General features: G+C 43.8%; 2 protein-coding genes across 2 annotated transcripts; both read left to right on the top strand.

Moving 5' to 3' along the window:
* Positions 1-288: 288 nt before the first annotated feature.
* LOC112135541 (uncharacterized) lies at positions 289-4710 on the top strand. The gene is made up of 2 exons (XM_054523997.2): positions 289-298; positions 383-4710. The coding sequence occupies exons 1-2, from the start codon at positions 289-291 to the stop codon at positions 1054-1056; spliced, it is 684 nt and encodes a 227-aa protein (XP_054379972.1). The 3' UTR covers positions 1057-4710.
* An 8150-nt stretch (positions 4711-12860) lies between these two features.
* LOC112135542 (CLK4-associating serine/arginine rich protein-like) lies at positions 12861-23101 on the top strand. Its single transcript, XM_054523999.1, has 4 exons — positions 12861-12902; positions 13074-13253; positions 22379-22578; positions 22756-23101. The coding sequence occupies exons 1-4, from the start codon at positions 12861-12863 to the stop codon at positions 23099-23101; spliced, it is 768 nt and encodes a 255-aa protein (XP_054379974.1).
* The last annotated feature ends 303 nt before the right edge of the window (positions 23102-23404 follow it).

Here is a 23404-nt window from a genome sequence, read left to right on the forward strand (position 1 = left end):
GTGGGCCACAGGAGAACAGGCAGCAGCCCAGGAGGATCCAGGGTCCTGATGGTGGTTGAGAAGCTGGTTCTTAGTGATCACACAGGAACATTGGCCTGGCCTTGTGGGGTCAGACCTTGCATCTCAGTCGGCCCAGGGAGAAGAAGAAGATGGTCCACACCCAAGTGCAGGGAACATCGTGGCGGTTGGCTGGGCACCCTCGTCCAGGCAAGGACACCTTCTGCATCAAGGAAACACGCGTTTCTGGAGTGAGGAGGCTGAAGGCAGGGCCCAGAGGAGAGCCAAGACATGCAAGGAGGTGTGTGCATGGATGGTGAGCTAGAGCAGGTGCAGCTGCCTCAGGGAGGATGTATGGGACGAACTGATTCAGGGAAACCATAAGAAATACTTTCACTGAACAGGAGAAACCTGAAGGTCTGGGTCCAGAGCCTCAGATCTTACACTGGCAGCACACGGGGACACAGCAGCTGGACTGGCAGCAGCAGGGCTTACAGCAGCTGGACTGGGAGCAGCCACAAGAACCACAGCCCCCCTTGGAGCCCCCACAGGAGCCACAGCTGGAGCAGCAGCAGATGGGCACACAGCAGCTGGAGCCACAGCCCCCCTTGGAGCCCCCACAGGAGCCACAGCCCCCCTTGGAACCCCCACAGGAGCCACAACCCCCCTTGGAGCCCCCACAAGAGCCACAACCCCCTTTGGAGCCCCCACAGGAGCCACAGCTGGAGCAGGAACAGGCTGGCACACAGCAGCACACGGGCTTGCAGCAGCAGACTGGCACAAAACAGCTGGAGCCACAGCCAGAGCCACAGCCCCCACAGCCGGAACCACAGCCCCCACAGCCACAGCAGCCCATGGTTCTGGTGGATTGAGGGTGGAGCAGGTAGAGGAGCAGGTGAGAGGGAGGTGCAGGTGTGGAGCTCCCTGAGCCTGGGCTCTTTATATACCTGTCCAGATGTCAGGCATGACACAGGGTCCCTTTCTTGTGACTGTTTACACTGTTTTTCCAGAGCTCTATTTTTTTCCCCTTTGCTAGTGACTTCCTCCTGGCTCAGTTGAGCATCTACTTTCTTTGTTTGCTAAATTTGTCTTTTTCCCCATTTGTTTTGGCCCCTGCAATTGAAACCTCAGCTCCAGGCTGTCTGGTGCTTCCCACCAAGCTCCAGGGTGCTGGTCACCTGCTCTCTGCTGGCCACATGTGACCAATGGGCAGCAGCCTCTGCCCACGAGCTCTCATCTTTCCTGTGTTGACTCCCCCAGTAATATTAATTTTACATTTTTAGATTTCAAAAGTTATCCATGGTCTTTATATTTTACTCATGCCAGTCTCAGCTTTCCAGGTGTATTAGACCATTCTTTGCATTGCTCTAAAGAAATACTTGAGGCTGGGTAATTTATAAAGGAAAGAGGTTAGAATGGCTCATGGTTCTGCAGGCTGCACAAGCATGGCACCCACCTCTGCTTCTGGAGAGGCCCTCAGGGAGCTTTTCCTCATGGTGGAAGGTGAAGCAGGAGCAGGCACGCTACATGGTGAGAATGGGAGCAAGGGGTGAGGAGGGGCCACACACTTGTGAACAACCAGATCTGAGTGAACACACTCATCACCAAGGGGATGGCGCTAAGCCAGTCATGAGGGATCCACCCCCATGACCCAAACACCTCCCCGCAGGCCCCTCCTTCAACACTGGGGATTACATTTCGACAAGAGATTTGGAGGGGACATCCCAACGATATCATTATTCCCCTGAACCCTCAAGTCTCATGTTTTTACATCGCAAAATAGAATCATCTCTTCCCAGCAGTCCTCTCAATGTCTTGACTCATTCCAACATCAAGTCCGAAGTCCCAAGTCCAAGTTCCTTCCACCAATGAACCTGTGAAAATCAAAACACATTATTTACTTTGAAGATACAATGAGGGTGGAGGCATTGGGTAAACATTCCCATTCCAAAAGGGAGAAGTCAGCCCAAAGGAAGGGGCCACAGACCCCATGCATGTCTGAAATCCAGCAGGGAAGCCATTAAATCTTAAAGCTTCAAAATAATGTCCTTGGACTCCCAGTCCCACATCCAGGGTACACTGGGGTGAGGGATGGGCTTCTAAGGCCTTGGGGAACTCCACTCTCATGACTTTACATGGTTCACCCCCCGCAGCTGCCCTCATGGGTTGGAGTTTGGTGGCTGCAGCTTCTCCATGCTCAAGATGCAAGCTGCCAGTGGCTCTACCATTCTGGGGCCTGGAGGATGGTGTCCTCCTTCCCACTGCTCAATTAAGCAGTGCCCCCATGGGGATCACTTACAGAAGTAAATGATCCTTCCCCACCCCTCACCCCTGGGGTGATATCTGTGACCTTGTTCTTCACAGGGCACCCCACTGGGGTGTGTCCCATGCACCCACTTCCAGTCACCCTCCTCTTTCTAGCTCACTTTCTCCAGTGCTTTGATTCCACCAGAACTCTCAGTCCATTGATACAACCACGGCTTCACTGATCCTCAACCTCTCTGATACCTCTTCTTGTTTTGTTAACAGCTTTATTGACATATCATTCATATACCACATAGTTCACCCATTTAAGGTATACAATTCAATGCTTTCAGTATATTCACAGAGCTGTGTACCCACCGCCATAATCAGTTGTAGAAAATTTCATAACCTCACGCCCTTTAATACCCCCCACTCACTACCCCACAGGACGGTTCTCCAGGCGGCTTCAGACCAACGCAATTTTCCCCGTGTCTCACTTGTGGTTCTCAGGCATGACTGCAGAGGGAGCTGAATCGACATTTCTGAAAGAAGACGTACAAATGACCAACGAGAGCTTGAAGAAATTCTCAGCATCATTCATCATCAGGGACACACAAGTCAAAACCACAACAAGGTGTCCTCTCATCCCACAGAATGGCCGCGATCAAAAAGGCAAATATAAATCCTGCAGAGGAAGTGAAGAAAGGGAACTCGTATGCTGTTAGTGGGAAGTTGTACAACCACTAAGGAAAATGGTTTGGAGGTTCCTCAAAAAGCTCAAAATAGAGCTAACCCAGCAATCCGACATGATATTTTGATACATGTATACAATGTGTAGAGATCATTCAGAGTGAACAGTATATCATCTCCTCAAACATTTATCATTTCTTTGTGTTGGGAACACTCAATATCTTCTCCTCTAGCTATCTGCAAATGTGCAATAAATTATTGTTAACTCCAGTCATCATACAGTGCTACAGAACACTAGGGCTTACTCCCCCTGTGTGGCTGTAGTTTTGTATCTGTGAACCAGGCTCTCCCTTTTCCCTCCTCCCCACCCCTTCCCAGCCCCTGGTAACCACCATTCTGCCCTCTACTCCTGAAATCAACTTCTTTAGCTTGCACCTGTGAGTGAGATTATGCGGTTCATCTTTCTGTGCCTGGCTTATTGCATTTAACATAATGTCCTCCAAGCTCACCTGTATTTTCACATATGGCAGAATTTTGTTCTGTTTTAGGGTTAAATAGAATTCCATTGTGTGTATACAGCATCTTTTCTTTTCCATTACTTCTCCATGTTTTCCATTCATCTGTTGACAAGCACTTAGGTGCTTTCATATTGTGGCTATTGTGAGCAGTGCTGCAATAAACATGGGGTGCAGATATCTCTTCAACACACTGATTTCTTTTCCTTTGGATACACACCCCATAGAGATCGTGCCACAGCACTCCAGCCTGGATGACAGAGTGAGGCTCTGTCTCAAAAAAAAAAAAAAAATCCTAGAAGAAAAGTTAGGAAATTCCCTTCATGATCAGCCTTGGCAAAAAAAATTATGGCTAAGTCCTCATAAGCAATTGCTACAAAAACAAAAATTGACAAGCGGGACCTAATTAAACCGAAGAGCTTCCGCACAGCAAGAGAAACTATCAGGGAGTCAACACTCAACCTACAAAATGGGTGAAAATATTCACACACTGTGCATCTGACAAAAGTCTAATATCTGCAGTCCATAAGGAACTTAAACAAATCAACAAGCAAAAAACAAATAACTTCATTAAGAAGTGAGTAAAGGATATGAACAGACACTTCTCAAAAGAAGACATGCACATGGCCAACAACTATATGAAAATGCTCCACATCACTAACTATTAGGGGAATGTAAATCAAAACCACCATGAGATACCATCTCATATCAGTCAGAATGGCTTTTGATAAAAAGTAAAAAACAAAACAAAACAAAAAAACCTAAAATCAGATGCTGGCAAAGCTTGAGAGAAAAGGGAACACTTGTACACTGTTGGTGGGAATGTAAATGAATTCAGCCACCACGGAGAGCAGTTTGGAGATTTCTCAAAGAGCTAAGAATTGAACCACTATTTGACCCAGCAATCTCATTATTGGATATATACCCAAAGGAAAATAAATCTACCAAAAGACACATGCATCCATATGTTAACTGCAGTGCTATGCACAGAAACAAAGATGTGGAATCAACCCAGGTACCCATCAATGGAGGATTGGATAAAGAAGATTTGGTACATACACACCATGGAATACTACGCAGCCATAAAAAAGAATGAAGTCATATCTTTTGCAGCAATATGGATGAAGCTGGAGGCCATTATCCTAAGAGAACTAATGCAGAAGCAGAAAACCAAATACCACATATTCTCACTTATAAGTGAGAGCTAAACATTGAGTACACATGGACATAAAGATGAAAACCATAGACACTGGGGAACAATAGGTGGGAGGAAGGGAGGGAGGGGGCAAGGGCTGAATACTGGGGAACAAGAGGAGGGAGGGAGGGGGCAAGGACTAAAAAACTACTGGGTACTACAGTCACTATTTTGGTGATGGATTCATTCATATTCCAAACCTCGGCATCATACAATATACCCATGTGACAAACCTGCACATGTACTGCCTGATTCTAAAATAAAAGTTGAAGAAAAAGTTCTTTATATACTCTAGATACTAGACGCTTATCAGATATCTGATTTGTAAATCTTTTCTTCCTTTATTATGTAGACTGTTCTTTCACTTTGTTGATAGTGTCCTTTGGTGCAAAAATATTTAACTTTTGATGGCATCCAATGTATTTGTATTTTTCTTTTGTTGCTGGTGCTTTTGGTGTCCTATCTATGAATCCACACCGAATCCAAGGTCATGTTTTCTTTTAATAGTTTTATAGATTTGACTCTTAAATGTAGGCCTTTTGACCCATTTTGAATTAATTATTGTATGTGGTGTGAGGTAGGGGTCCAGCTCATTCCTGTGCATGTGGATGTCTAGTTTCCCAGCACCATTTGTTGAAGTACTGCTCTTCCTCCATTGAATGATCTGGCACCCTGTCAAAAATCAGTTGGTCATCTACATGAGGGTTTATTTCTGGCTCTCAATTCTATTCCACTGGTTTATACATTTATTCTAACAGTGCTAAACTGCCCTGATGACTGCAGCTTTGTAGTAAGTTTTCAAATTGGCAAATGTGAGCCCTCCAACATTGTTCTTCCTTTTAACATTGTTTTAGCTATTCAGGATCCCTTGAGATTCCACATGAACTTTAAAATCAGTCTGTGAATTTCTACAAAGAAGCCAGCTGCTTTCCTGATAGAGATTGCATAGACTCTGTAGATCAATTTTGGGGATATTGCCATCTGAAAAATGTTAAGTCTCCTGATACATGAACATTAGTCTGCTTTTGGGCTGCCATAACAAAATACCATGGATTTGGTGGCCCAACAACAGGCATTTATTTTCTCACAATTCAGAAGTCCAAGATCGGGTGCAAGCAACTTTAGTTTCTGGTGCGGGCTCTCTCCTTGGGTTGCAGATGGCAGCTTTCCCACTCTTTGCTCACATGGCCTTTCCTTTGTGTGTGGAGAGAGAAAGAGATGGAGGGAGGAAGAGAGAGAGAGAGAGAGAGAAAGAGAGAGCGAGACAGAGGCAAATGCTTCCTGGTGTCTCTTCTTATGAAGATGCAAATCCTATGGAAGCCCTTATGACCTTATGTAACCTTAGAGAACTCATCTTCATATACAACCACAACGGGAGTGATGGATTCAACATACGAATTTGAAAGAACATAAATATTCAGTCCACAACAAATCTGGGATGTTTTAGATCTTCTTTAGTTTCTTTCAACAGTGTTTTGTCACTTTCAGAGTTGCAAGTGAGTAGAAATACAATTGATTTTTATATATTGGTCCTGTATTCTGAAAACTTGCTGGATTCGTTAGTTCTATAATCTATAAAACATTGGCCGAGCACGATGGCTCATGCCTATAATCCCAGCACTTTGGGAGCCCAAGGCAGGTGGATCACATGAGGCCAAGAGTTCAAGACCAGCCAGGCCAACATGGTGAAACCTCATCTCTACTAAAAATATAAAAACTAGCTGGGCGTGGTGGTGCATGCCTGTAATCACAGCTACTTGGGAGGCTGAGGTGGGAGAATTGCTTGAACCCAGGAGGCAGAGGTTGTAGTAAGCTGACATTGTGCCACTGCACTCCAACAACCGAGCGAGACCCTGTCTCAAAAAAATCTATAAAACATTAGTAGCTCTTACACATTGACAAGTAGAAGACAAACAACCAAGCTGTTGAAAAGGTGATTCTCTGATAAACAAATGGAAATGTGCAATTAAAAATATAAAAAGTAAATCAGACTCACTGGTAGTCAGATACATGGGATATTTTCTGTGGAGTCCTAATTATGGAAAAGGAGCCAGGGTGGTGGGACCAAGGGAAAGCAAAAAGAGAAGGCAGATAAGCTACAAGTCTGCCTTTCTTCATGGTGCAAGACTTAGCCCTCCTGCGCAAATAACTCACATAAGTCACAATCTTCTTGCACTCAACTTATGACCTCAGTTGATAGAAAAATGCAAATTAGCTCACTGAAACCTTGGCATTATCAGCACTGCATGTAACCCTCTCCAGCACAAGCACCATCCTATAAAATCTCCAGCAGGCCTTTGTCTCCTGGCAGCCAGCTCCTCCCTTGCTGACCTGCCCTTTCCATTCTTGCAACGTATTTTCCTACATTCTCTAATAAATCTGCCTTTCCTTACCTACAACTGTCTTGGTAAATTCCTTTTCTGCCCACGCTAGTGGACTCAGTTAATGGCTACCTGCAATATTTTATATCTACTAGACTGGCAAACATTAACAAGAATAATAACACCTACTGCTAGTGAAATTGGGGGGAAAGGTACTCTGATACATTGTTTTGGGGATATAATTTATTATAGTTTTTTTGAAAACAATAATAAAATTAGGTAATATCAATACAATTAGTCTTGAAATTACTGAAAAAAGATTAAATGTAAACATATTCATGTATACATATATATGTATGATATATTATTTACAGTGTCAGAAAAAGAATCCTAGCAAATTGAAAATTAATACTAAAAGTCATACCCACTAAAAAATTAGATTACACCTGTACCAGTGGACTTGGAGAAATTTCTTCAAGGCTCTGGCTAGTGTGAAATGTAGATGCAGAGAAATGAGCCCTGTAGGATCTTATTTTAGTAGCAAGCAATAAAAATATCTTTTACACATACGTTGAGTGTGTGCCTGGGGTACATAGGACGGTGGCTGGGTGGAGTGGGGAAGGTGTGTAGGAATCAACAAAAAGAAAATGACAGTGAAAAGTGAGTCCAGTATGTGTGATCCTACTTATGGAAAAATTTCATATATATGAATATGCATGTGCATAAAGAAACATAGACTTATACCCAGATCTACTTCCTAGGAGAGGCAACCATGATGCAGGTTTTAGTGAAAAAAATTAAGGGTCAAAGAAATGTGGATAATAAAATTCTAATTGGTAACAATACCCAATTGTGTATGTGCATCTATTTTTTATACATTGTATGTGCAAGGAGGAGGGTTGGGTGGGGGTGCCTGTGGGGCCTGGCACTGGGGGTGGCTTTTATTATTTTTAATTGTGTATATTTAAGACATACAATTCGATGATCTCATATGTGTCTACATTGTGAAATAATCACCACAGTCAAGATAATTAAGATATCCACCACTTCGCATGGCTCTCTCTCTCTCTCTCTTTTCTTGGTGGTGAGAACATTTAGTAACTACCTTCTCAGTACATTTTAAGTACATAATAAACACCATGTTGTTAGCTATGGTCACGTTGCTATGCATTGGGTCTCCAAGCCTTATTCATCTTGCAGAACTGAAGCTTTGGACCCCTGGGCCAGCACCTCCTCATTTCCCCTTTCCCTGCCTCTGGTTCCCATGCTTGCACTCTGTGCTTCTGTGAGTTTCACTCCTGTAGACTCCATGTGTGAGGAAGAGCGTGTGGTGTCTGTCTTTCTGTGTCTGCCTCTTTTCACCCTGTGTAATGTCCTCCAGATTCGTCCATGTTGTTGTAAGTAACCAGATCTCCTTCTTTTGAAAGCTGAAGAATATTCCATATATACACGTATAGATGTATGTGTATATTCCACATTTTGAAAAAGTCAAATACATAGAAACATAGAATACAACAGTGGTTACCAGGGTCTGGAGGAAGAAGGAAAGGGGGAGGAGGAGGTCAAGGGCTTGCAGTTGTGTAGGAGAGGGAGCCGAGCAGTCCAGTGCACAGTGCAAGGACTACAGGTGACAGGTGTTGTGTGTGGCAGGTGTGCTGAGAGAAGACTCCAGGTGCTCCTACCGCACACACATACACACACACACTCACATCATACACACATACTTACCCTCATACACACACATACACATACACACTCACCCTCATACACATACATACACACACTCAGTCTCACACACAATTAACACACTTTACACATACTCATACACACATAATCATACAAACACACACTCATACACATGCATACACACTCATACACACACTTATCCAAACACACCCATGCACACACACTTATACACACACATACAAAAAGGAACCATGGAAGGTGTTGGAGATATTAATTGTAGCCATCATTTCAGTAGTGTACATGTTTACCACAACACCATGTTGTCCACCATAAATATATACAATAAAAATAAATGTAAAAAAAGATGTGTCTTGGGAGAATCCTTCATAATAACACCTGAGAGGTGTCACCTTTCTTGACTTTTTCTGACCACGAAATGCACCTGCCAAGGTTGGCAGATGTAGGGAACTGACCTCCTGGGCCCTCACATGCCCAGTTATCTTTGGCCCTCCGGACTGGAGCAGTTTGTAGACCCTGGAAGCTGGGCCCCAGCACTGACTGCTCGACCTCAGGCCTCTGCCCCATCGGTGGTCAGGTGGCGGCCACGAGGGCGTGGGAGCTCGGCCATCCCTGCCTCCTGGAGTGGACGAGGTTGGCGGCTGGTCAGCCTGCTCCTGCCCCACCCTTGCCTCATGGACCCTGGTAGCATCACTGGCTCGGCCTTGCTGGGCATGCACAGGCAGCAGCACCCGCTCTGATGCAGGAGGCTTGCCCTGCTTTTGGCCAAGTTCTGGGTCCGGCCACTGCCACAGAAGGCTCAGTCCCCTGTGTGATCATCCTGGCTGCTGCTGGGTGCCCATGGCGCCCCTGATGCCCTTCCCTTGACAGGGCTTGGGTTAGCATCAGGCCAGGACCCTCTGGGACTGGGACTTGTGCCCTGTCTGGGGTCCCTGTCCCACAGGTTGGGCCAGAGGCCACAGGGCATGCTGCTGGCTGGCCATGGCTGCGGGAACGTGACACTCACCCTTCCCTCTGGCAGCCTCCAAGTGACGAGTTTTCCAGTGGATATTAATTTCCTGAGGCCAGGGGCCATCTGGGGCTGCAGGGCCCCTTCCACACCGTGCTGGCCACTGCCTGTCATGGGGGTCGGATGCAGGCGATCCCGTGCAGGAGGTGTCCCTGGACCTGCCTCTTCTCTTGCTCATCACAAGGCCAGGCCAAGCCTGGTGTCAGGGCCCTGGTGGGGTTGCAGGGCCAGGCCTGTCCCATGGGCCTGGGGTGTCCAGGGCACACGTAGAGGAAATAGGGGCCCTGCATCCCAGCTCCTCAATGTACTGTGGAAATCATGGGCCCTCAACATTCAGGTCCATGGGAGGCATCCACAGAGACTTCCAATGAAGGAACCGTAAGACAACTCCTGGTCTCTCCTGAGTTGGGGACAGGCCAGCCACACCCTGAGCCCCTGGGGACCCCCAGAGAGTGGCCCACTGTCTTGGGTTCTGAGGAAGTGCTCTCATTGTAGAGCACAGGGGATGTTGTGGCCCACTCCTCTCAGTTTTGCTGTGAACCTAAAACTGCTCTGAAAAAAAAGTCCATTAAAGGAACTAGCATGGGCTGATGGGGAGGGGCTCATTCACCCCTCAGTTGGACACTGTGTGGCTACGAATCCACCCTCAGACCACAGAGTGGGTTTTGGCAGCTACACCACACCCTAGCCTCATCCTGAGCTCAAATTTAACTCAGATAAACCAGGCCCTTTTTCTATTGTTCTTAGCCACTGTTAAACCAGGTCATTCGTTCTGTGTTTTTGCAATTGGCTTTTAAACAAAAGAGCTGGGTTTGGTGTATATTTCCTTGTCAAATATTTTTTCCGCAATTCTTTAAAACAAACAAACAAACAAACGAATTTTCATGAGGACTGGAATATAAGAACTTGATGCTTTAGAGTAAATGGATTATGGGCAAGTTTACCTTATTTTCAAATTATTTTGTTTGTGGCTGTCACGATGTTATTGTGCAAGAAATAAAAACTGGTAGAGTGAAAAATGAAAAACAATTACAATCAGAGCACCCCGGGGTGTTGGCCTCTTTTCCTGTGGGCAGCCCCGGCTGGGGATTGCACCCACACCTGACTGTGGGGGCTGCAAAGTTGGAACAGCAATGAAAATGCACAGCCCTGCAATCAGGTGCTAATTATAAAGTAGGAATATGACTGGCGAGGAGCAGGTGTTTGCTGAAACTCTTCAGATGAAATCATCTGGGTGGACACAGGTGAGCCAAAAACTTGGAATCCCCAAATTTCCCTGAACTCTAAGAAGCCTGTTCTGGCCCACCCTAGTCACCACCTCACACCCACCCACCCCCAGCTAAGGTGGTCCCATCTGCCTTAGAAAGACCCCTTTCAGTGACTTCACTTGAAGCAGTCGCCACTCAAGGACTCACCATCATCCCCAGTTCCACAAGAGAGGTGGCTCCCAGAACAGCACAAACAGAAACAGGCGAGCTTGTCCGGGAGGAGACAGACTACACGCCAGCACAGGTACAGGATGCCGCCCGTCTCATTGTCCAGAGTGTGGGAAGTTGAAACGGGGAAGGATAAGAAATGACAGAAAGTCAAGCTAAGTGTATCTATTCAAGTGCACTCACCAGGGTTAGAGTTTTAGCCTCAGTGTAGGCTTAGTGTAAAGTAATATTGCTGGGGCATTAGACATTTTGAGGCTCTGACCATGGGGAGCGAAAACTGGGGAATGAATTTAATTTTGGTTCGGTGGGATACATTTATGGGAATCAGAGTCCCTTCCAACTATAGCCCAATAATCTCTTATCCTTTAGAGGATGGATTACTTCCAGGAATACTCCTACCATCCACTGTGAAAACTTGCCCAAGTATGGTGACACAAAGATGAATGACCAGGATGATGTCATGATACCATGCATCCTCCAGTGGCTGCACGTGGGCAGCGGAAAAGAAACAAGGTTTGAAAGGTACAGAGGTGCCTGTAATCTCAGCACTTCAGGAGGCCGAGACAGGCAGATCACGAGGTCAGGAGATCGAGACCATCCTGGCTAACATGGTGAAACCTCGTCTATACTAAAAATACAAAAAATTACCCAGGAGTGGTGGCGGGCACCTGTAGTCCCAGCTACTTGGGAGGCTGAGGCAGGAGAATGGCATGAACCTGGGAGGCAAAGCTTGCAGTGAGCCGAGATGTGCCACTGCAGTCTAGCCTGGGTGACAGAGCGAGACTCCATCTCAAAAAAAAAAAAAAAAAAGAAGAAAGGTACAGAGGCAGAGCTGGTTTTCAGAAATGTCTTCCAAATATTATAGCTGATATAGGAAACCAATTCGATGACATTTCCCCAAATTTGATAATCCTAAAAATGAACATAGTTATAGATAGTGAGCTATGAAACTAAAAGCAAACTTTCTAAACTATAGATAATACAAATTTTTAAGAGAGCAGTGCTAGAAGAAATAATGAATTCTCCGCACTATGTCCCCAACCATTAGCGGTTGTAGGAACCTCTAGCTGATGCCAAGAAGGAAGGAAGAGCTTGGCTGCCCTAAAGCTTTTCTTGGCACCACCCATGGGAATGGCAGGAGGCAGGGAAGGGGCTGCAGACACACCCTGGGGGAGAAGCAGGGGCCGCTCCGCCAAGGTGTGGGGAACACGCAAGGCCCTGGGGATTCCCACATAGACTCAGGTGGGAAATGCAACCCTCTGCCTACAATGGGGGCTTGGGTCATTGTTATGGGGCCAGTGAAGAGCCTGTGCCTTGGCAGGCAGAACACCATGATGACCTTGGGCAACAGAGAGGTCATGAGATGCCCGAATACACAAATTACATGGGAGCAACCAAAATGTTAGCACTCTAGAGATAGGGATTATGGGTAATTTGTTGTCTTCCCCAATTGTCTACTTTCATTTAACTAAGACCTCATTTTTAACACTAAAACACTAAGAATTTAAAAATGAGAGAGTTTTTGGCACAGAAAATACAGAAAAGCTAGGAAAGATACCTTGATCCACCAAATGCTTGTGGCCAAAGATGGCAGCTCCAAGAGCGGACGAGAGACACCCTGCGTCTTGATGGCATTTGTTTATACAGGCAGTAAACAAGATGGAGAAAAAGCCAAATGTAAAAGCCTGGGACAGTCTATGTTGGGAGAAACCAACAGAAGCCCATGGGCTCTAGAGACACAAACGAGCCATGGCTCCAGAGAAATGGCCCTGTGGGAACCAGGAAGTTGCCGTGAGCCCCACACTTGACCCTGAGCAGGGACATAAACGGCCCAGACTCAGCAGAGAAATGGCTCAGCAGGAACCAGGAAGTGGCCGTGAGCCCCACACTTAACCCTGAGCAGGGATATAAACAGCCCAGACTCAGGGGGGTCCACACCTGCACCTTCTTCTCACCTGCTAGTCTATATGCTCCATCTTCAACCCACCAGGACAATGGGTTGCTGTGGCTGCTCTTGAGGCTGTAGCTCTAGCTGTGGGGGCTGTGGCTTTGGCTGTGGGGGCTATGGCTCTGGCTGTGGAGGTTGTGGCTCCAGCTGTGGGGGCTGTGGCTCTGGCTGTGGAGGCTGTGGTTCCAGCCTCTGTGTGCCCGTCTGCTGCTACAAGCCTGTGTGCTGCTGTGTGCCAGACTGTTTTTGCTCCAGCTGCGGTTCCTGTGGGGGCTCCAAGGGAGGCTGTGGTTCTTAGGGGGGGTCCAAGAGGGGCTGTGGCTCCTGTGGTGGTTCCAAGGGGGGCTGCCAACCAGCTCAAAAATAGTGCATTATAGAACCAAAACTAAGGACCCTCACAGAGTCCATTTCACCACCTCTGCCACTTCCACTGCAGCAGTGCTGGTGTCCATGGCTGAGAGACCTACAGATGGTTCACATTACAGGACTCTGGGCAGACAATCCCCAGTACAAGGCTGGAGCCCGATAGACCTGCTGGGTGGGTAGATCCAGAAGAGAAGTAATCACTACAGCTCAGCTCTCAGGAAGCCACATCCCTAGGAAAAGGGAGAGAGTACTACATCAAGGGAACACCCTCTGGGACAAAAGAATCTGAACAACAGCCTTGAGTTCTAGACCTTCCCTCTGACATAGCCTGCCCAAATGAGAAGGAACCAGAAAACCAACTCTGGTAATACAACAAAACAAGATTCCTTAACACCTGCAAAAAATCACACTAGCTCACCAGCAATGGATCCAAACCAAGATGAAATCCCTGATTTACCTGAAAAAGAATTCAGAAGGTCAGTTATAAAGCTAATCAAGGAGGCATCAGAGAAAAGTGAAGTCCAATTTAAGGAAATAAAAAAAATGACACAAGAAATGAGGGGAGAAATTTTCAGTGAAATAGACAGCATAAATAGAAAACAATCAAACCTTCAGGAAACAATGAATGCACTTACAGAAATGCAAAATGCTCTTGAAAGTCTCAGTAATGGAATTGAATAAGCAGAAGAAAAAACTTCAGAGCTCAAAGACAAGATTTTCAAATTAACCTAATCCAACAAAGACAAAGAAAAAAGAACAAGAAAATATGAACAAAGCCTCCAAGAAATCTGGGATTATGTTAAATGACCATATCGAAGAATAATTGGTGTTCCTGAGGAAGCAGAGAAATCTAAAAGTTTGGAAAATATATTTGGGGGAATAATTCAGGAAAACTTCCCCAGCCTTGCTAGAGATCTAGACATCCAAATACAAGAAGGTCAAAGAACACCTGGGAAATTCATCACAAAAGATCATCACCTAGGCACATTTTCATCAGGCTATTTAAAGTTAAGACAAAGGAAAGAATCTTAAGAGCTGTGAGGTAAAAACACCAGGAACCCATAAAGAAAAACCTATCAGATTAACAGCAGATTTCGGAGCAGAAACCCTACAAGCTAGAAGGGATTAGGGCCCTATCTTCAGCCTCCTTAAACAAAATGATTATCAGCCAAGAATTTTGTATCTGGTGAAACTAAGCTTTATAAATGAAGGGAAGATACAGTCTCTTTCAGGCGAACAAATGCTGAGATAATTTACCATTACCAAGCCAGCACTACGAGGACTTTTATAAGGAGCTCTAAATCTTAAAACAATTTCCAGAAACACATCAAAACAGAACCTCTTTAAAGCATAAATCTCACAGGACCTATAAAACAAAAATACAACTTAAAAAAAAACAAGGTATACAGGCAACAAATAGCATGATGGATGGAATAGTATCTCACATCTCAATACTAATGTTTTATATAAATGGCCTAAATGCTCCACTTAAAAGAGACGGAATAGCAGAATGAGTAAGAATTCACAAACCAACTATCTGCTGCCTTCAAGAGACTCACCTAACATATCAGCACTCACATAAACTTAAGGTAAAGAGGTGGAAAAAGATATTTCATGTGAATGGACTCCAAAAGCGAGCAGTGGTAGCTATTCTTACGTCACACAAAACAAACTTTAAAGCAACAGCAATTTAAAAAGACGAAGAGGGACATTATATAATCATAAAAGCCCTTGTCAAACAGAAAAAATACACAATCATAAATATATATGCACATATCACGGGAGCTCCCAAATTTATAAAACAGTTATTACTAGACCTAAGAAATGACATAGACAGGAACACAGTAATAGTGGGGGACTTCAATACTCCACTGACAGCACTAGACAAGTCATCAAGACATAAAGTCAATGAAGAAACAATAGATTTAAACTACACCCTGGAACAAACAGACTTAACAGATATTTACAGAACATCAACTCAACAACTGCAGAATTATTCTGTTCATCAGCACGTGGAACTTTCTCAAGGATAGACCACATGATAGGCTATGAAACAAGTCTCAATAAATTTAAGAAAATTGAAATTATATCAAGCACTCTGTCAGACCGCAGTGGAATAAAGCTGGAAATCAAACCCAAAAGGAACCTTCAAAACCATGCAAATACATGGAAATTAAATAACCTGCTCCTGAATGATCACTGGGTCAATAATGAAATCAAGATGAAAATTTAAAAATTCTTTGAACTGAATGACAATAGTGACACAAGCCATCAAAATCTCTGGGATAAAGCAAAGGCAGTGCTAAGAGGAAAGTTCATAGCCTTAAATGCCTGTATCGAAAACTCTGAAAGAGCAAAAACAGACAATCTGAGGTCACTCCACAAAGAACTAGAGAAACAAAAACAAAGCAAACCCAAACCCAGCAGAAGAAAGGAAATAACCAAGATCAGAGCAGAACTAAATGAAATTGAAACAAAAAAATACAAAAGATGAATAAAACAAAAAGCTGATTCTTTTAAAAGATAAATAAAATTGATAGATCATTAGCATGATAGACCATTAGCAAGATTAACCAAGAAAAGAAGAGAGAATCCAAATAAGCTCAATTAGAAATGAAATGGGAGCTATTACAACTCACATCACAGAAATACAAAAGATCATTCAAGGCTACTATGAAAACTTTTACACACATAAACTAGAAAACCTAGAGGAGATGAATAAGTTCCTGGAAAGATACAACCCTCCTCGCTTAAATCAGGAAGAATTAGATACCCTGAAGAGACCAGTACCAAGCAGTGAGATTGAAACAGTAATAAAAAAACACAACAACAAAAAAAGTCCAGGACCAGACAGATTCACAGCTGAATTCTACAAGACATTCAAAGAAGAATTGTTACCAATCCTATTGAAACTATTCCACAAGGTAGAGAAAGAGGGAACCCTCCATAAATCATTCTATGAAGCCAGGGTCACCCTAATACCAAAACCAGGAAAGGACATAAGCAAAAAAGAAAACTACAGACCAATATCCCTGATGAACATAGATGTAACAATTCTTAACAAAATACTAGCTAACCGAATCCAACAACATATCAAAAAGACAACTCACCATGATCAAATGAGTTTCATACCAGGGATTCAGGGATGGTTTAACATACACAAGTCAATAAATGTGATACACCACATAAACAGAATTAAAAACAAAAATCACATTATTATCTCAATAGATGCCAAAAAAAATTTGACAAAATGCAGCATCTCTTTATGACTAAAACTCTCAGCAAAATTGGCATACGTGGAACATACCTCAATATAATAAAAACTGTCTATGATAAACCCACAGCCAACATAATACTGAATGGGAAAAAGTTGAAAGCATTCCCTCTGAAAACTGGAACAAAACAAGGATGCCCACTCTCACCAATTATCTTCAACATAGACCCAGAAATCCTAATCAGAGCAATCAGACAAGAGAAAGAAATAAAGAGCATCCAAACTGGTAAAGAGGAAGTCAATTAGAAATGACTTGATGTGATGGAAACACATCACATGCTCATGAATGGGTAGAATCAATATTGTGAAAATGACCACACTGCCAAAAGCAATCTACAAATTCAATGCAATTCCCATCAAAATACCAACATCATTCTTCACAGAACTAGAAAAAAAATCCTAAAATTCATACGGAACCAAAAAAGAGCTTGCATAGCTAAAGCAAGACTAGCGAAAAGAACAAATCAGCAGGCATCACATTACCTGATTTCAAACTATACTATAAGACCATAGTCACCAAAACAACATGGTACTGGTAAAAATAGGCACACAGACCAATGGAACAGAATAGAAAACCCAAAAATAAAGCCAAATACTTACAGCCAGCTAATCTTAGACAAAGCAAACAAAAACATAAAGTGGGGAAAGGACACCCTTTTCAACAAATGGTGCTGGGTTAATTGGCAAGTCACATGTAGGAGAATGAAACTGGATACTCATCTCTCAGCTTATACAAAAATCAACTCGAGATAGATCAAGGACTTAAATCTAAGACCTGAAACTATAAAAATTATAGAAAATAACTTTGGAAAAACCATTCTAGACATTGGCTTAGGCAAGGATTTCATGACAAGAACCCAAAAGCAAATTCAATAAAAACAAAGATGAATAGCTGGGACTTAATTAAACTAAAGAGCTTTTGCACAGCAAAAGGAACAGTCAGCAGAGTAAACAGACAACCCACAGAGTGGGAGAAGATCTTCATAATCTATACATCTGACAAAGGACTAATATCCAGAATCTACGACAAACTCAAACAAATTATCAAGAAAAAAAGAAATAATCCCATCAAAAAGTGGGCTAAGGACATGAATAGACAGTTCTCAAAAGAAGATATACAAATGGCCAACAAACGTATGAAAAAATGCTCAACATCACTATGATCAGGGAAAGACAAATCAAAACCACAATGTGATACCACCTCACTGCTGCAAGAACGGCCATAATCAAAAAAATAAAAAAAAAATAGATGTTGGCATGGATGCAGTGAACAGGTAACACTTCTACACTGCTGGTGGGAATGTGAACTAGTACAACCACTATGGAAAACAGTGTGGTGATTCCTTAAAGGACTAAAAGTAGCACTACCATTTGATCTTGCAATCCCACTACTGGGTATCTACCCAGAGGAAAAGAACTCATTATACAAAAAGGATACGGCTGGGCACAGTGGCTCATGCCTGTAATCCCAGCACTTTGGGAGACTGAGGTGGGTGGATCACCTGAGGTCAGGAGTTCAAGACCAGCCTGGCTAACCTAGTGGAACCCCGTCTTTATTAAAAATACAAAAAAATTAGCCGGGCGTGGTGGCAGGTGCCTGTAATCCCAGCTACTTGGGAGGCTGAAGCAGGAGAATCACTTGAATCCGGAAGGCAGAGGTTGCAGTGAGCTGGGATTGTGCCACTGCACTCCAGCCTGGGCGATAGAGTGAGACTCTGTCTCAAAAAAAAAAAAAAAAAAAAAAGCAAGAAAGATATTTACACACGCATGTTTATGGCAGCACAATTCACAATTGCAAAAATGTGGAGCCAACCCAAATGCCCATCAATCAACGAGTAGATAAAGAAACTGTGGTACATGTGATGGAATACTACTCAGGCATAAAAAAGGAATGAATTAATGGCATTTGCAGCAACCTGGATGAGACTGGAGACTATTATTCTAAGTGAAGTAACTCAGGAATGGAAAACCAAACATCATATGTTCTTACTCATAAGTGGGCACCAAGCTGAGGATGAAAAGGCATAAGAATGACACAATAAACTTTGGGGACTAAGAGGGAAAGAGTGGGAAGCGGGTGAGGGATAAAAGACTGCCAACTGGCTGCAGTGTATACTGCTCGGGTGATGGGTGCACCAAAACCTCACAAATAACCACTAAAGAACTTACTCATGTAACCAAACACCACCTGTTCCCCAATAACCTACGGAAATAAAAATATTTTTAAAAAAAGAAAGAAAAAAATCCTAAAATTAATATGGAATCTCAAGGAACCCTCAATAGCCAAAACAATTTTGAAAAATAACGAAATTGAAGGAATCACATCTCCTGATTTCAAAACATATTACAAAGCTACAGTTATCAGAATAGAGTGGTTCCAACAATAAGACAGAAATACAGACTAATGGAATGAATAGAATGAAGTACAGAAATAAATCTTCGCATATACGGCCAAATGGTCTTTGACAATGGTGTCAAAACCATGTGATGGCACAAGTACAGTCTCTTCAGCAAATGGTGTTGGGAAAAATGAATATCTACATGAAATGAAGTGAAATTGGATACTTATATTACATCATACACAAAAATTGACTCAAAATGGCTTAAGGACCTAAACATAAAACTCAATACTATAAAATCCTCAAAAGAACAGATAAAAAGCTTCACTGGATTTTCCAATGATTTCTTGGTCATGACACCAACAACATAGGCAACACAAGCAAAAGTGGGCAAATGGGACTCTATCAAACTTAAAATATTTGCTCCTCAAAGGACACAATCAAAGGGATGAAAAGGCAGCCTACAGAATGAGAAAATATTTGCAAATTATACATCTGATATGGGGTTAACATCCAGAATATGAATATATCCATGTATGAATATGCCACATTTTGTTTACCCACTCATTACTTCATGGACATTTAGATGGTTCCACTTCTTGGCAAATGAGAATAAGGCTGCTATGAATATCATCATACAAGTTTTTATGTGATATATATTTTCAGTTCTGTTCTGTAGTTACCTAAGAGTGGAATTGCTGAGTCATATGATAACTCTACATGGAACATTTGAGGAACTATTTTTCAAAGTAGTGGCATGATTTTTTATTTTCATCACCAATGCACAAGGGCTCCCATTTCTCCACATTCTCATCAGTGCTTCTTATTGTCTTTTTGGTAATAGCCATCTCAGAGGATGTGAACTGCTATCTTATTGTGGTTTTGATTTGCATTTTCCTGATTTTCCCTGATGTCTAACAATGTTGAGCTCCTTTTCATGTGCTTATTAGCCATTTGCATATCTTCTTTGGAAAATGCCTATTTAAATCCTCTGCTGAGTCTTTAATTGGATTGTGTGTTTGAGTAGTAAGAATTCTTTATACGTATAGATGCAAGTTCTTATCAAATATATGATTTCAAAGTAGTTTCTTCCACTCTGTTGGTGTCTCTTCATTTTCTTCATAGTGTCCTTAGAAGCACAAAAACTATTCGTTTTGATGTAGTTAGTTAATCTAGTTTTTCCCTGTGGTTTTGGTATCATTATCTAAGAACCATTTCACACTCCAAGGTCATGAAAACGTAACCTGTTTTGCTTCTAGTAATCCTCTAGTTTTGGCTTTTACAATTAGGTCATTGATCTATTTTTTTCTATTTTTTTGTTTGTTTGGATATGGTATGAGGTCAAGATCCAAATTCATTCTTTTGCATGTGGACATCCAGTTGTCTCAGCAGCATTGTTTGTTGAAAAGATTCCTCTTTTTCCATGGAATTGTATGATACCCTTAAAAATCCATTGACCACAACTGTGAGGCTTTATTTCAAAAGTCTCAAACCTACTCCATTGATCCATCTTTCTATCCTTATGCAAGAGCCACTCTGCCTTGATGACTGTAGCTTTGCAGCCCATTTAGAAATTGGAAAACGTGAGTCCTCACACTTTGCTTTTCTTTTTCAAGATTGTTTTAGCTATTTAGGGTCCCCTGAATGTCCACATAAATTTTAGGATCAACTTGTCAGTTTTTGAAAAAATAAATCTGAGATGTTGATAGGAATTGCATTAAACTGGTAGAACAATTTTTTTTCGGAGTGTTTCAATCTTCACAATATTAGGTCTTGCAATACATGAACATGGGATTTTTCTCCCATTTACTTTGGTCCTCTTTACATTCTTCCAGTGGTGTTTTGTAGTGTTAAGTGTCCAAGTCTTGTACTTTTTTAGTTGCATTTATTCCTAGGAATTTTATTGTTTCCTTACATCCTTTTTGTGTTGCTTTTTGCTGTTGTATAGAAACACAGCTGACTATTGTATATAGTCGTTGTGTCCTGCACTCTGCTGAGCTTAGTTATTGGCCCTAATAGTTGTGTGTGTGTGTGTGTCCCTCAGCATCTTCTGTATACAAGATGAAGTTTTCTCTGAATAGAGATAGTCTTGCTTCTTTTTTTCTTATCTGGATGCATTTATTTCCTTTTCCTGTCATATTACTCTGGCTATAGCTTCAGTGAAATGTTGCATAGAAGCAGTGGGTGTGGGTATCCTTTTCTTGTTCCTGATCTTAGAGGGAAACATCTGGGTTTTCACAGCCAAGTATGGTGTTCACTGTGGGTAGATGTCCTTTATCAGGCTGAAAAGAGTCCCTTCTGTTCCTCCCTGTGCCAGACCAAAGCTGTGAGTCCTGTGAGTGGTCGGAGGACACTTGGATTCTTCGTCAATCAGAGCCCAGAGATGGAGGCTTGTGCTCGGCCACACCATCTCGGTTCCCTGAAGCAGCACAGTTTCCAGTGTTGTCCCACAGAGCATCTCAGGGACACAGCTCATTCTAGACTCACTTCTACCTCTCCTGGCTTCACCCCCACTCTGAGGCCTGGCTGGGCATAGAGACCACCCATTATACCCCTTCCTAGGCACTGAGGGCAAAGATTTCCTTCTCCCCCAAACATAGCCACTTATGGAGAAGAAGCAGGAGTCCACGATTCCAACAAAGACTGAATCCCACTGAAACGTAGCTGGGACTCCCTGTGTACTAATGAGAGATACTCACTCATTCACTCATTCATTCACTCATCTTATTGCTAGTGATTCCTTCATTAATCAGTTCAGCAACTGTTTCTGGAATGCGAGCTGGGCCTGGCACATTGTCACAGCTGTGGGAGAAATAAGCTATCAGGGAGGAGGGGAAGGACATGTGGCCAGTTTGCCAATGAGACAGAGGCTGGAAGAAAAGAGTCAGTGAGACCAAGGCTGAGGGGTGGAGAATTTATTTAGTGCTGCACACAGGTGCATTTTGGATTTCCATAGATACACATGATTATTTGGGTTACAGGACATCCATCTGCAAATGCCATGGAGCTCCTGGCAGGCACAGGAAAGAAAGGTTTGTTGTCTCCCATGGAATTATCAAGAAGGGGAATTCCAGGCACCTCCTTGGCATGAGGACCACCCCCAGTGCAGTCTGGCTCAGGCATATGGGGGCATGTGGGAAGGAGGGGCAAAAGTGCCTGGGTCTTGGGATATCCTTATAGGGAACGGGCAGGGAGTGGTTCATTCCATTTCCTCAAGGGCTGGAAAAAGACGCCCTGAGCCAAGGGAGTCACCGCTCAGATCTGGAAGGTGATGTGCTTCAGGGGTAGTCATTTGTTGGGAAGCACAGATCTTCAGGAGCTACCTGAGGTTTCCCACTAGAGCCTCAGATCTTGCACTGGCAGCACACAGGGACACAGCAGCTGGACTGGGAGCAGCAGGGCTTACAGCAGCTGGACTGGCAGCAGGATGACCCACAGCCTGAGGAGCAGCAGCAGGGCTTGCAGCAGCTGGAGTGGCAGCAGGATGACCCACAGCCTGAGGATGAGCAGCAGGGCTTACAACAGCTGGATTGGCAGCAGGATGACCCACAGCCTGAAGAGCAAGAGCAGGGCTTGCAGCAACTGCACTGGGAGCAGCCACAAGAACCACAGCCTCCCTTGGAGCTCCCACAAGAGCCACAGCCCACTTTGGAGCCCCCACAAGAGCCATAGCCTCCCTTGGAGCCCCCACAAGAAGCACAGCCCCCTTTGGAGCCCCCACAAGAAGCACAGCCCCCTTTGGAGCCCCCACAAGAGCCATAGCCTCCTTTGGAGCCCCCACAAGAGCCACAGCCCCCGTTGGAGCCCCCACAGCAGCCACAGCTGGAGCAGGAACAGGTTGGCACACAGCAGCATACAGGCTTGCAGCAGCAGATGGGCACACAGCAGCTGGAGCCACAGCCCCCACATCCAGAGCCACAGCCCCCACAGCCGGAGCCACAGCTTCCGGAGCAGCCACAACGGCCCATGGTTCTGGTGGTTTGAGGATGGAGCAGGTAGAGGAGCAGGTGAGAGGGAGGTACAGGTGTGGAGCTCCCTGAGCCTGGGCCATTTATATCCCTGACTGAGGGTCCTGCTAGGCACATGGTCACTTCCTTGTGTCTATTTATGTTCTTTCCCCAGGAAAATTGCATTTCCTTTAAAATGACACATACGTTGCTTTGCCCTTGTGACTCACTTCCTACTTCTACATTGTTTTCCTCTCCAAACCTTCAAGGCCTAACTCTGCTCCATTCTGGGAACCCCTTGCAATGAGTGAGCTTCACATATTCCTTCCCTGTTCAAATCTTCGTGTCTTTCTTTGGGGGCTCCAATGGACTGAGCCATGTTTCTGAGCCAGAGCCCGAGAAATTCAGATACTGGTGTG

This window comes from Pongo abelii, chromosome 9 (assembly GCF_028885655.2).
Source record: "Pongo abelii isolate AG06213 chromosome 9, NHGRI_mPonAbe1-v2.0_pri, whole genome shotgun sequence".
NCBI lineage: Eukaryota > Metazoa > Chordata > Mammalia > Primates > Hominidae > Pongo > Pongo abelii.